The sequence below is a fragment of the Leopardus geoffroyi genome, chromosome D4, assembly GCF_018350155.1.
Source record: "Leopardus geoffroyi isolate Oge1 chromosome D4, O.geoffroyi_Oge1_pat1.0, whole genome shotgun sequence".
NCBI lineage: Eukaryota > Metazoa > Chordata > Mammalia > Carnivora > Felidae > Leopardus > Leopardus geoffroyi.
The window spans coordinates 83,599,532-83,613,173 of NC_059342.1; the positions used below are offsets into that span (position 1 = coordinate 83,599,532).

Consider the following 13,642-nt stretch of genomic DNA (forward strand, 5'->3'; position numbering starts at 1 on the left):
GCTTTTCAGTATTTTCCAACTTTTTTACAATGTATATTTATTCTTTCCTAAGAAAAAAAGCACCACTAATATAATAAATAAAAGAGTCTCTATATATTCAAAGAGTTTCTAGAACACAGAACCACAAAGACTTCTATTAGATTCAACTAGGAGGCTCATGCTCAGAAGGAACAGTAATACATCCAGCCATCATACAAGTAAAATAAAAAAACTGCTTAAATGAGGGAAAAGATGTCCACTTCTATTTATCAAACCCCCTTTCTTCACCAACTCACCTACACAGAAATGGGTCACTCTGGGAAAAACAGAACAGTAATAGCACCTTGACTACATCTTGTTCTCTTTCTCAGCCTCTGAATTTTATGGGGATCTAACTGTGCATCAGGCCCTGTACTAGGCATTATTGTAAGCTTTGCTTCTTTATTCATTTCCTCCTCAAGTCAGAGTCAGAAACTATTATCCTCATTTTACTGAGGAAGAAAATGAGGTTAAGAAAGGTCAGATGAACAGCCCAAGGTCACACAACTCTAAGTGCTTTAGATGAGACCTGAACCAAAACCTCTAAAGTCAAATACCCTTATACCACTTTATTTTTTGTATCTCATTTTATGTAACTCAACAAAAATGTAAGAAGATATAATGAACTACAAGCATCCTGGTTAAATTTTTAAATGTTCCTCTCAAAACTTTGGTAAAATTTAATTTGTGCAAAGTAACTAAAATTTTGCAAGTTTTGCAAAGTAACTAAAAACATTAAAACATTGAAAAAAGTGAATTTAGAATTCCTAAAACACTCTAAAGAGATTAACAGAAACATCTGCTAGGTTTAGCGAGATGACTGGAAAGAATCTTGAACATTTGCTATTAACTGCAATTTTACAAGTTTAAAAATTGTTTTAAATGTAATGCACCACAAAAACCACCAGAGGGAGCTTTAAATTTAAAATCAAAATCACAAAGGTCTTCAGAACTCTTGATAACAGATGTGCTTTAACAAGTTCTCACCACTGTACTGGGAAAATTTATTTGATAAGCGATAATTCTCCAGGATTACGATGACCATGGACATAAACAAAAGGAAATCACTGACATAAGGGCTCAGTACAGCCAGAGCACGGATTAGGTAGATACGACTAGACTTCCTACCCATAAACTTCTAAGTCCTGGTCTTCCCACCTGTAAAATGGGAACTATGCCACAGCCCTTGCTACACAGCTACGCTGTGCCTCACAGCCACGTGCTGAGAGCCCAGGGCCATGCTAGACTCACAGACAAAGACCCACAAGTTCACAGGAAGGCAAGGGCCAGGCAAGCAGGAAGTGAAACCAGGCAAGGACCGAAAGACCACAGCACTTCTCCCACTTCTAAAGGCAACATCTGCCACTCGGTTCCAGAAGATTACTGCCACCTATCATCCCACCCTCTTTCTGAATTTTTTCAAAAGAAGCCAGAAAAAATAAAAATTTTTTTAAAAAGCCAGAAATCCAGATTTTTAATTCCAATCTCCCCAATTTAGATTTATTGACCACTATAATTTTAAAGACACTGTGACCCAAATATAACTTCTCTACAAGCAGAACATGGCCTGTGTGCTGGCAGCTTACAATCTTTGCTTTCTATTCCTGCTTCCCTTTAATCTTGCAGGCCTCGATACAGCTGCTGCTGCTTGGAGCAGAGATAAAGAAAATGTTTTTTGTAAGCTGCTTAATGAATGAGGAGGACCAGAATAATAAAGGCCTCTGATCAACTTCAAAAAGAAAAAAAAAGAGAGAGAGAGAGAAAGAGAAAGAGAGAATCTATTAAAGTTAATGCAGGTCTCCAAAAGAGAAGCTGGTATTCTAACCCATGACTAAATGCTCAGGCTGTTTCCAAGCTCTGCTCTAATACACGGTCTCTCTTCTCTTTACAAGGAGCAAATGAGAAGCAAATGAGAAAAGAGACTTAGGATTTGAAAACCAGGAGACCTACACAAACGTAAAGTGATGATGTGATTAAGGAAAAAAAGGAGACAAAACTGAGAGGAGCTGTGGGTGGGAGTCAGCAGGGCATGAAGGTCAGATCAGGCAAGTGACTATACTTCTGTAAGCCTCAGTTTCACTTAAATATTGATGTTAACAGTCCCCATCTCAGAGTTCCAAGGATAAAAGGAGATCGTGCATAAAGCACGAAGCACAGGACCCAGCACAAAGAGACAAGTAAATGTGGGTTAATATTAATGTTATTATACCCACTCACAGCCAACTACAAATACAATTTTTTATTTCACTGCTACTTTGTCCCTACAAGAGAGAGAAAAAAACCAAGTGTCTGTGTCTGTGTTCACAAGATGAACTCAAAGGTAACTTTCTTTCTATAAACAAAAGAGGACTGTTTGTAATCCAGTAATACTCTATGCCTCAGGAAATGACTTGATTGGTCACATGTGTTACCTTCATGGGGGAAAAAAACAGACCCCATAAATTCAAATACATAATCAAAAGCCTTCTGAAATTAAAATGGTTAACAACTGATTTCTAGAATAAAATGTGTATACCTGAATGCTTTTTCTGTAGTTTCTAGGTTCCCAGATGCCAAAATCCTAAGACATAAGAAAAAGATGCTATAGAAACCCCTATCCTGGAATCTTACCTGAAAAGCATCTGCTTCAGCATCCGATTGGCCGTCACAACCCTGGGAAGGCGGCCAGTGGAGAGAGAGTGGAGCTCCAAATTGGAAGAAATGAGCTGGGTTGTCATGTCTGTGTCTGCAGCTGTCCCAGCACCACAACAACTAAAAAATACAATTAGAAACTTAGATGAAATTCAATTACCAAAGGGCTCAATTAGAAGTGGAGCTTCTTGGATAACTTCCATCAAGTTTAGGTACACAGAGAGATGTTTCTGTGCATATTCTGTACTGTTAACTACTCTAATCTTACATAAACGTGAAACTGAGAACACTCATCTTGTTATATGCAAATATATTTTCTGTGCCTCAACAGAACATTTCAAATCATTAGCTTCTGTGCTCTTACCAGACTGAGCATTTTACTACTCCTAAAAACATATCTGAGTTGTACCAACTAGCAAGACATATTAAAAACCTTAAAATTTAACATTCACCAAGCATTTACCACCAGGTACCAGCCATTCCAAAGCGCTGAGAATAAAGAAAGTATGAAACAGTCCTAGGACTTGATTGCAAAGTTGAGTGCAGGAAACAAAAGTAGGCAAAATTTATAATACCTTATATAATACGATATAGTAGCATTAGTACAAAATGCTATGGGAAACTGGAGGAGAGAGCGATTAATTCTGGTCTTTGAGAAGAGGTTTCATATGAGCTGGATTTGAAAGGATCAGATAAGAAACACTGTAAAAACAAGAGGAAAGGGCAATTCTAAGCAGAGGGACTGGCAAAAGCAAAGGTGAAAGAGCTTAGAGATGAAGCAAACAGGGACGGTCTGGCTGTAACTGGAACACAAGACGATGGCAGCGAAATACGCTGAAAAGGTAAATTTCTGTGACATTGTGCAAGATCTTAAATATCATGCTACAGAGTTTCAATTTTATTCTGAAAGCAGTGTGGAAATGTGAAAAGTCTCTTGAAATGTTTTTAAAGAAGAAAAGGACATAATCAGATCTGTGTTTTACAAACTTCAATATGGCAAAAGAACAGATAATAAAGAGACCAAAGGCAAAGAGGCCATTTAAATGACAAATGCAGGGGCACCTGGGTGGCTCAGCCAGCTGAGCAGCTGACTTCGGCTCAGGTCATGATCTCATGGTTTGTGAGTTCAAGTCCTACAACAAGCTCTGCACTGACCCTGCACAGCCTGCTTGGGATTCTCTCTCTCTGCCCCTCCCCTGAGCTCTCTCTCAAGGTAAAAAACGATTTGGGAGTTTTAATCTGCTATAAACAAACAAACAGATAAATGACAAATGCAATAGTCCAGCTGAGAAACAAGCATATGAACTAAGGCTTTAGCAGATGGAACAGCTGAAACAGAACTGGGACCAAGCGAATTAAAGACTAAAGCAAAGAGAGAACGTGAGGATAACCAGCTCAGGTGACAGGCAGATGAAAATACCATTTAAGGGAGATAAAAAAGAAAATACAAGTTAAACAACAGGTTTTAGTAAGGAACACGGTAAATTCCATGTTGGCTCTGGCAAGTTTGAAAATATTAAGAGCTATTCAAACTAACTGATACTTACTAAATGTTAGGAGATATGAAGTGTATTTTTGAACAGTTCTTGTCAGCAACAACCATCCCTTCAGTTGCCCTTGTATCTGCTCCAAGAACTATGCCATCCTATTTTTAAAAACATATATTTTAAAACAAGTTCACATATACAAACCCACAGCTCTCTACTCTAGGGAAAACAATGTTAGCCGTCCCCTGCTTCCCCCAAACCCTTGAGGGGTTGGTGACATGGAGCCCCAAGTCCGGCTCTGCGCTGACAGCATGGAGCCTGCTTGGGATTCTCTCCTTCTCTCTCTGCCCCTCCCTTGCTCACGCATGTGTGCAAGCTCGCTCTCTCTCAATCAAAATAAATAAAGTTCAAAAAATAAAGTAAAATAAAATACGCCACCCTTTATCTTTTACCACGATAACCATTCTCTCTTTCGACCCTTTCAACAATTTAAGGCAGGAGTTACTCTGTTCATTTGATGGGCAGGAAAGCGTGGCTGTGAGAAGTGACTTGCCCAAAGTTGGAAGCAGCATAAAAGTTAAATGGCTACATACACCTGTCTGACCAGAAATCTTGTATTCTCCCATTATATCACCCTGCTTCCCAAAGCAGTACGTTAAGACAGAAAAGTATTGGTCTCCTGTCAAAAATTCTGCAAAGTGAGGAAAGAATATAAACTGTTGATAAACGCACAAAACCTCCCGACAAATCCCAAAGGCCCTTTTCCTGACGTTCTCTGAAATATGCGCCCTTCTTGACAGAGCCCAGAGAAGCGAAAGGAGGCCAAATGGCCTGCATCCCGTAATCAGCTGTCACTGCTGCTGCTGCTGGACTATCCCTGCTCACCTTATAGACCACCCCCGCGATGGTCGTGCCAGTCTTCCGGGCCGTTGGAAGCTTGTACCCTTTCTTCGCAAAATCAGCTTCCAAGACGGCATTTCTGAAAGCAAAGCAGAGAATAAAGCGTCGAAGGGCAGGACCACCTTGCGCCGCACTGGCACGAAGAATGTCTAATAGGGAACTCAGGAAGAGAAAAGCTACTATTCGCTTTCCATCTCTCTGTTCACCGAATCCCCTCAAGATCAGGACTAGTGTCGCGTTATTTGGCATGCAAAGCGTCAGAGAGGGGCCGCATCTCGCCCAAGGAGGCAGAGATGGAGACTGGCCGGGTGCGCGGGGCAAGCGGAAAGGCAGACTCGGCTTTAAGAGAAACCCACTCTCAGGCCCTCATTCCCCTGAGTCACACGGGCCGCGGGGCGCAGGCCGCAGGCCCCGCCGTTCACCCTTCATTTGGACTTCCCAGATCAGACCGCGGCCCAGCTCCGACCCCGGCACCGCACTCCCACTCCCGCCCTGAACCTGGCCCCGGGCATGGCCACACCTGCGACAGTTATCAAAAGAGAAACCTCCGACCGGGGACTCATAGACCGACACAGCCGCCATCTTCCCGAGAAAGTATTTCCGGAACACGGGCGGGAACTAGCAAAAAAGAGCAGGGCACTTCCGGCGCCTGCGGCGACCTGGCCTGAAGGGGCGGGGCAAACTCCGCGCCAGGGCGATTGATCTTAGAGTTCTGGACTCCTAGAGGAGCCCGGACGTGTTTGGAGTATTTCGCCCCAAGTGGCGCGGAGGAGTAACTAACGCTGGGGGCCGGGAAAGGACTTGTCCAAGTTGGTGGCACGGGAGACCAGACTCCTGCTGACCACACCAGAGCTGTGTTTACTGTTGATCAGACTCCATGGGGGCTTAGGACACAGACACACGCGAGTTCCAGGCACAGTGCCACGTCCTCCTTACACTGAGCGAGTCCTCTCAGTTCTGAATCTCTTTCCTCTGCTGCCAAATGGAAATAACAGCTATCTCAAGAGACTGCTTGTGAAAATGAACAAGAAGCACATGAGAAGATGCTCAACATCATCAGTCACTAGGGAAATGCAAGCCAAAACCACAATGGACACCCGCTAGGATGGCTATAATTAAAAAGACAGAAAATAACAAAAGTTGGCGAGGATTATGGGGAACCCCGAACCCTCATACACGCCTGGTGGGAAGCAGGTCAGCAGTTGCCCCAAATGTTAAACATAGAGTGAGCAATTTGTCTCTGAAGTATATACCCAAGAGAATCAAAAGCATATGTTCACAAAAACGTGTACACAAACATTCATAGCAGCATTATTCATAAGAGCCAAATAATAGAAACCACCCTAGTGTCCATCATTTGGAAACAAAATGTGGTACGTCCATACAACAGAATGTTGCTCGGCCATAAAAAGGAATGAAGCATTGATAAATACTACAACAGGAATGAACTTTGAAAATAGTACACTAAGTGAAAGAAACTCAGCACAAAAACAAAAACAAACAAATCACATGTAGTATGGTTCCATTTCTGTGAAATCCATACTAGGCAAATCACTAGTTTCCAGTGAGAAACTAGGTTAGTGGTTGCTAGAAAATGGGGGGAGGAGAAAATGGGGAGTGACTGTTTGAGAGGCACAAAGTCTCTTTTTGGAGTGATGACAATGTTCTGGAATTAGGCTGTGGTAATGATTACATGACATTGTGAATATACTAAAAACCACCGAACTGCACACGGTGCATTTTATGTTAGATTAATTTTATTTTGATTTGTAAAAGGCTGCTGTGAGAATTGAAAATTGTACATGGAAAGCTTGTATCCCTGGCATATAGCAGCTTTTCAATAAATAGTACTTAATATTAATACATTCATTTCATAGCAAGTAAGCGACAGCCTCAGTAACTGTGGAATGAAGTGACATAGTCTGTCACAACTGTGTGTTCAATAAATATTTGTCAAAGATTGAATTCTCTTTCATTACTTTTCTGGGCCTTTTGTGTGGAATTAGGAAAATGAAGCCTCACCTACCTACCTCCACAGGAATCTACTGATGAAAAAGTCTGAGTATATCCTCTGGTGATTGTCAAAAATGAGAAGATCTGAGCTCCGCTCTAGAGAAGTCCATTTCCTGATGACAGAGACTCATCACCATAAGACCAAGACAGGACGTTTTGACATGCCCTGGACGCATGTGGGAGTCAGGAAATAATCCTAGAACCGCCTCTACAATATTCATCAAACTCTCTCACTCCTGCCCTGGGCCCAGCCTCAAGGGAATGAACACAAGATGAACCAGATGTACCTCCTCTCCGCATATTAGGGGCTGAATTTTGTCACCCCAAGATTCTTTTTTATATCTTTTTTATTTTTTTAATGTTTCTTTATTTTTGAGGGAGAGACAGAGCGTGAGCAGGGGCAGAGAGGGAGACAGAGAATCCGAAGCAGGTTCCAGGCTCTGAGCTGTCAGCACAGAGCCCAATGTGGGGCTCGAACCCACGAACTGTGAGATCATGACCTGAGCCAAAGTCAGACACCCAACTGACTGAGCCACCCAGGCGCCCCTGTCATCCCTAGATTCTTATGTTGAAGTCCCAACCCCCAATACCTCAGAATGTGACCTAATTTGGATGCAGGGCCTTTACAGAGGGAATTAAGTTACAGAGGTCATTAGGGGGGTGCCTGGGTGGCTCAGTCAGTTAAGCATCCAACTTCAGCTCAGGTCATGATCTTATGAACCCCGCATTGGTTTCTTTTCTTTTTTTTATTTAATTTTTTTAATGTTTATTTATTTTTGAGAGAGAGCCAGATGGAATGTGAGCAGCTGAGGAGCAGAGAGAGAGAGAGAGAGAGAGAGAGAGAGAAGATCCGAAGCCTGGTCTGAGCTGTCAGCACAGAGCCCGGCATGGGGCTCGAACTCACGAACTGTGAGATCATGTCCGAGCCAGAGTTGGACGCTCAACCAACTGAGCCACCCAGGCCCCCCTCCCCCCTCCCCCACCCCCACACACATTGGGTTTTGAGCCCCACATTGGCTCTCTGCTATCAGCCCAGACCCTGCTTCCAAACTTCTGTTTCCTCTCTCTCTGCCCCTCCCCCTCTCACACCCTCTCTCTGTCTCTCTCTCTCAAAAATAACCATTAAAAAAACAACAAGAAAAAGGGCATTAGGGTAGCTCCTAACCCAGTATGACTGATGTCCTATTAACAAGGGGAAATTTATGGGCGCCTGGGTGGCTTAGTTGGTTAAGCGACGACTCTTGATTTTGACTCAGGTCATGACCTCATGGTTCTTGGGCTCAAGCCCCACATCGGACTCTGTGCTGATGGCACAGAGTCTGCTTGGGATTCTCTCTCTCTCTCCCTCTCTCTCTCTCTGCCCCTCCCCCACTCGCATTGTCTCTAAATAAATAAATAAATAAATAAATAAATAAATAAATAAATAAAGGTGGGGCGAGTTTACAGACATTCACACAGGGAGAGCTTTGTGGACTTGAAGGCAGAAGTGTGTGATGCTTCTACACGCCAAGGAACGTCAACGATGGGCAGTCGATCACCAGATACAGTGATGACTCGAATGCGATTGCGGCAAAGGAAGCACAGCAGCCCGCAGCCCCCAGAGGGCGGTGGCAGGGCGCCTGTGTTGCCATAGAGTCTGGGTGAGACCCAGAGGAGCCAGGAAAGGATATGGAAATGATTTGTGATCTCGGTTTGTCCGGGGGCATTCCTCTTACGTGGATCTCTTAGGTACCGTTATCGCTCTCAGACAGCTGGAGGGGAGGCATTGCCTGTCTTGGGGCCTCTGGAGGTGGCCCAGCAAAGACAGTTGGAGCCAGCAGAGGGCGACAGAGAGCCTCCAGGCAGCCTGGGCCTGGCCTTTGAGAGGCTCAGCCCAAGGCCAGGCAAGCTCCACTCAGCCTGTGACAGGGCCTCGGTCCCTTCAGTGGTTTGAAGGGCAGCTCCCGGTCCCCAGCACTCAGAGACCCCTGCTTCAGCCTCCCTGTCCAACATGACTGCTGTCCCCTGGGACTGCAACCCTGTCCAGAATGCCCTCCCCAGGGTGTGGACACAGTCCCACTTAATCCCCAGCAAGGGCCCAAAAACTTGACAGACCAGTAAAGCTCTGGATTTGGCTGTGTGATCTCAGGGGAACCATCAAGCTCTCTGTGCCTCAGTTCCCTAGTAATATAGTTAACAACCCACCTTCCCTGAGAACACCCAATCTGCTTTGTACACAGGATCTCCTGATCATCCCAGGTGCTGAGACTGTGCCAACACTGGAAAAACAGACGATTAGGAGACAGATACTGTCCCTGCCCTCTCGGGGAGCTAGAGGTCCCCAAGGACTGGGCATCACTGCCCCACTTTACAGATGAAACAGCTGAGGCCCAGAGAGGTGAAGCCAATGATTCAAGGCTGCACAGCTGACAACTGGCAGTCAAGATATAAACCATATGGCTCTCAGCCCCAGACCACACACAGAACCACACCTCCCTTCGATTACGGCTCAGCTGGAACCCAAGTTCCCATGTTCCCTGGGGCTTTGCCTGAGCAAAAGCAAGGTTTCCTCCCCAAGGATTCTCATCCAGCCCAGCTATTTCCCAGCTGTGTGATCTCAGGCTGGTCTCTTCATGTCTCTGAATCTCAGTTTCCCCATGCGTAAAATGAGAGAACATTACAATGTTTCCCTTACCTCATGCGTCCTGAGTAAGACCATGCACTTTGAATGAAAGCACTTCATTTATGCGTTCATTCAGTATTTACTAAAGCCCCTCCTTGGTGCCAGGCTCTTGGCCAGATCACAGCCTCAGTGAGTGCTGGTCTGGGAACTACACCTTCAGTTCACTGTACTAAGTGCCCTTTAGGGGCATCAGATCACAGCCAGAAGACGTTCCCAAGAGGGTCTGAGGCAGCAGGGTGGGCACCCACAGGACAGGAGTCAGCACCGAGACCGAGAGACCACAGCGTGCCTTTCCACAGAGAGTTCAGCTGTGCGTGGCCCCCTGCACCACCCCGGATTTTCCAAGGGCCTGGCAAGCACCCTCCCTGTCTTGGGGCCTCTGGAGGTGGCCTGTAGGCTGCTAGGAATCCAGAGTGGGACAGGTCCTAGAAGGTTCACCCCCATCATCTGTCAGGATACACACACATCCGGGGGTGCCCCCCACCGGGAGTCTTGGCCAATTTCCCACTGCAGGAAAAGCAGCCCATGATGCTCCTGGTTGCTAAGGCAACTGGGCCCTTGTTTTTCCTTCTTCATAAATAAGCTATAAATAGACAGGGCAAACCTGGGCGCCTTCCTTTGCATGAATTAGAGCAGCTGCTCCAGGCTTCAGGGCGCCTGGCACAGCGCCCAGGTGCCGAACCTCGCTGCCCAGCCACAGACGCCCAGTGGGAAGGCACAGCGGGCCCACGGCCGTGTCCCAGCCATGTGGATTCCCGCCACCCACTCCGGACTCCCCTGGGACACTTAGCAGATTTGGGGTGCCCTGAGGAGACCCACAAAATCCCAATCACTGTAAACAAGGCCTGGGATGGGTGTTTCACTACCTAACCCCAGAGAATGAAATGAACCCTTGTGGAGTGACCCCCCAGCTGACGGTGAGCAGGAGTGGGCACCACCCCCCCCCCCTTTTCCCATCTGGAGCTTGTACAAGTCTCTAGGAAATCAGCGAATACCTCCCGCTACCGTAGCACGTTAGAATTTATTATAAATCCTTTCTCTACCTGGTTTAATCATCATGGTCAACACCCATTGAGAGCTTTCCAGATGTAGAACAGGTGTTCTGTTAAGCACTTTACATGCCACAACCTCATTAATCCTCCCAGCTACCCAGGTGGTGCTGTTAGATTTCCAGCGCAAGGGTGGGGAACTGCAAGCTGAGAGAGAGGAGGTGCCTGGCCCAAGGTCACGTAGCTGGTTAGCAAAGGAACCAGAATTTGAACCCAGGCCTGTCCCGGCCTCTCCTTTCAACATATCTGATTCTCTTAATAAACCATGAGGGCGGGAATCACAGGGGGGATGCCCTGAGTGGGAAGGAACAGAAAGAGCAACTGAGACTCAGAGTGACAAGGGACAGGCCCATGGCCACAGGGAGGGAGAGTCAAGGCTGAGACGTGGGTCCCTGGAATGTGGGCTGCAGAAAGTGGGATTGTTTGCATCACAGAAGAGATTCGGGTAGATGTGAGTACCTGGTCAGTGAGGGCAGGCCTCCTTGGGGAGGTGAAGCTGACACCAGGTCTTTGAGGAAGAGAGTAGAGAGAAGGGAAGAGCTTTCCAAAGAGAAGTACAGCCCGTACAAAGGCGTGGGGGGCGGGGGGCAGGTTATAGGGCTTGCCAGGTCTGCAGAAGAGCAGGTAGGTGGGTGTGGCTGCAGGGCAGGGGCGAGGTGGGGAGGTGAGGATAGTAAGCTGGGTGGGCTCCAACTATACGGGACAGGTAGGCTGGCTCTGAAGCCTGGGCGTGTCCCGAGGGCCCTGGGGAGCCATGGCAGGCTTGTGAGCAGAGAAGCAGCATGTCCTCTCTTGGGAGAAGGGGCTGCTTACTTGACAAAGAGAGTTTGAGCAGAGCATGTCACCCAAACAAGGCATCCTGGGGCTGCTGGACCACAGCTGACGGATGCTTTCTCCAGCTAAGCCTACCTCTGAATGTGTCTCTGAGGCACATCCTCCTCTGTATCTTCTCTACGGTCCTAGACTTGCCGTGCCTTTCCACAGCGAGGCAAATGCTACCCCATTCATTCATTCATTCATTCATTCAGACGTTCCTTGAACAAACTTCACTTCTGTGTCTGGCACTGTGCCCGGCACAGGAACACAAAGACTCTGCCCTCAAGAAAAACGAATACAGAAATGAATAAGAGAGTTAAAAGACCAGAAGTTTCTGATAGGGACTGCACAGGGTACAAAGAAGCACAAAGAAAGAGAGGGCAGCTCCCCCAGGGGAGGAAAGGCGTCAGCGAGTCCTTTAAACAAAACGTGGGAGTGTGAACAGAACTTTGAGGAGGAGCGGGAGCTGGCTAGCTGGGGTGGCAGGAGGAAGAGAGTGTGCACTCCCGAAGGAAGGGACGGACTGAGCAGACCTGTGCAGGCATTAAAGAGCTGGGCATGTGGGGAAGCATTAAATGAGAGGGGTTGGGGGCAGGGGAGTTGGACACTCGGCAGGAACCAAGGCAGGCGGGACCTGGGAGCCCTCCTCTGGTATTAATCAGGGGGATGACGCGATCACACAGCGTGTTGTGAAAATCAACCTGGCAACTGGTCAGAAGATGGATGGACAGGGAGAGGCCGGAAGTAGGAGAGCAGGGAGGAGACGAAGGTGGCCTGAACTTGAGTGATGGCAGTGACCTTGGCAAGAAGGGAACAGTTTCAAGACAGAAAGTCTTGATACAGAAAGTCGGATAGACAGGATGTGGTCAGAGGTTGGAGATAGTGACATTCTCCAGGGCTCTGACTTGGGGGGCAGGAATTTCCACGTGGGTTCCCTTAGGACATCTTGCCTTGGAGGGCTGGGCTGGGGAGAGGTACAAGAGTTCTCGAGAAAGTGGTGCAAGTCCCGAGTGTGGATAAGATGCCACAGGAGGGTGGGCAGAGGGAGAGAGGGGAGCCAAGGACAGAGGCCAGGGACAGTAATTTATCAGGCAAGTAAAGATGAGGCACGGGCGAAGTGGGGAGAGAAGGCACAGGCAGGGAGGCAGGCGGGGACCAGGGGAGAATGACATCACAGCCACCACGATGGGGGAGAAGGCTGGAGATGGAGGGAGGGTCCCGATGACAGTCAGGCAAGAGAAGGACCAAAATGTGTCCACCGGAACATTCTCACTGACTGTGCTGTTGTCACTATCAAATCTAGCAAAGACATTTTTTCTAATAATAACACTCAGTGTTAGCAATGATGTGCCTAACTTCTGTAGTTTGTTAGTGGGAGTGTAAAATGATACAAGCTTCCTGAAAAGCCACTTGCCAAGTAGTTCAGAATCCTATATAACACAGCGCTTACGATTCACAACACGGTATTGTGCACCTCAAAATTTGTTAAGAGGGTAGCTCTCACGGTGAGTGTCCTTGGGACACACACACACCCCATAAGAAAAAAAGGAAACTATTGGAGGTATATGGATACGTTTATTGCCTTGACTGTGGTAAGGGCATCACAGATGTGTGCATACACATGTCCAAACTCATCCAACAGTATGTATACAGTTTTTTTTCTGGTGTATCAATTATACCTCAGGAAAGCTGGATTTTTTTTAAGCTCAAGATCCTTGAAAAAGTTCAAGGCATTTAACCCCAAAATTCCACGCCTAGGACTCTTATCCTCAAAGATTGGTGTGTAAAAATGCTCATTGTGGCATTATTTAAAATGGATTATATTGAATTTTATAATGTATTATATATTGGGTATATATTAGATAGTGGATTACACATATTAGATATTATACTGGATTCTTTATATTATAATATATAGCAATAATCTAAAGAAAATCTGGAAACCACTTTAATGTCAAACAACAGGAGAGTCGGGGCACCTGGGTGGCGCAGTCGGTTAAGCGTCCGACTTCAGCCAGGTCACGATCTCGCGGTCCGTGAGTTCGAGCCCCACGTCGGGCTCTGGG

The 13,642-nt window shown here is 46.5% G+C and overlaps 1 protein-coding gene across 2 annotated transcripts in view; it reads right to left on the reverse strand.

The window, feature by feature from the left end:
* The window catches only part of PSMB7 (proteasome 20S subunit beta 7), a 59,003-nt gene extending 53,329 nt beyond the window's left edge, over nt 1–5,674 (reverse strand). For both annotated transcript variants that reach the window (XM_045468939.1, XM_045468938.1), the window contains exons 1-4: nt 5,557–5,674; nt 5,022–5,115; nt 4,197–4,294; nt 2,629–2,769 (exon numbers count right to left, since the gene is read on the reverse strand). In XM_045468939.1, the coding sequence (XP_045324895.1) occupies nt 2,629–2,769; nt 4,197–4,294; nt 5,022–5,115; nt 5,557–5,618 (395 nt within the window). In that variant the 5' untranslated portion in view covers nt 5,619–5,674. The remainder of the gene's footprint in view (nt 1–2,628; nt 2,770–4,196; nt 4,295–5,021; nt 5,116–5,556) is intronic.
* Nucleotides 5,675–13,642: the final 7,968 nt, after the last annotated feature.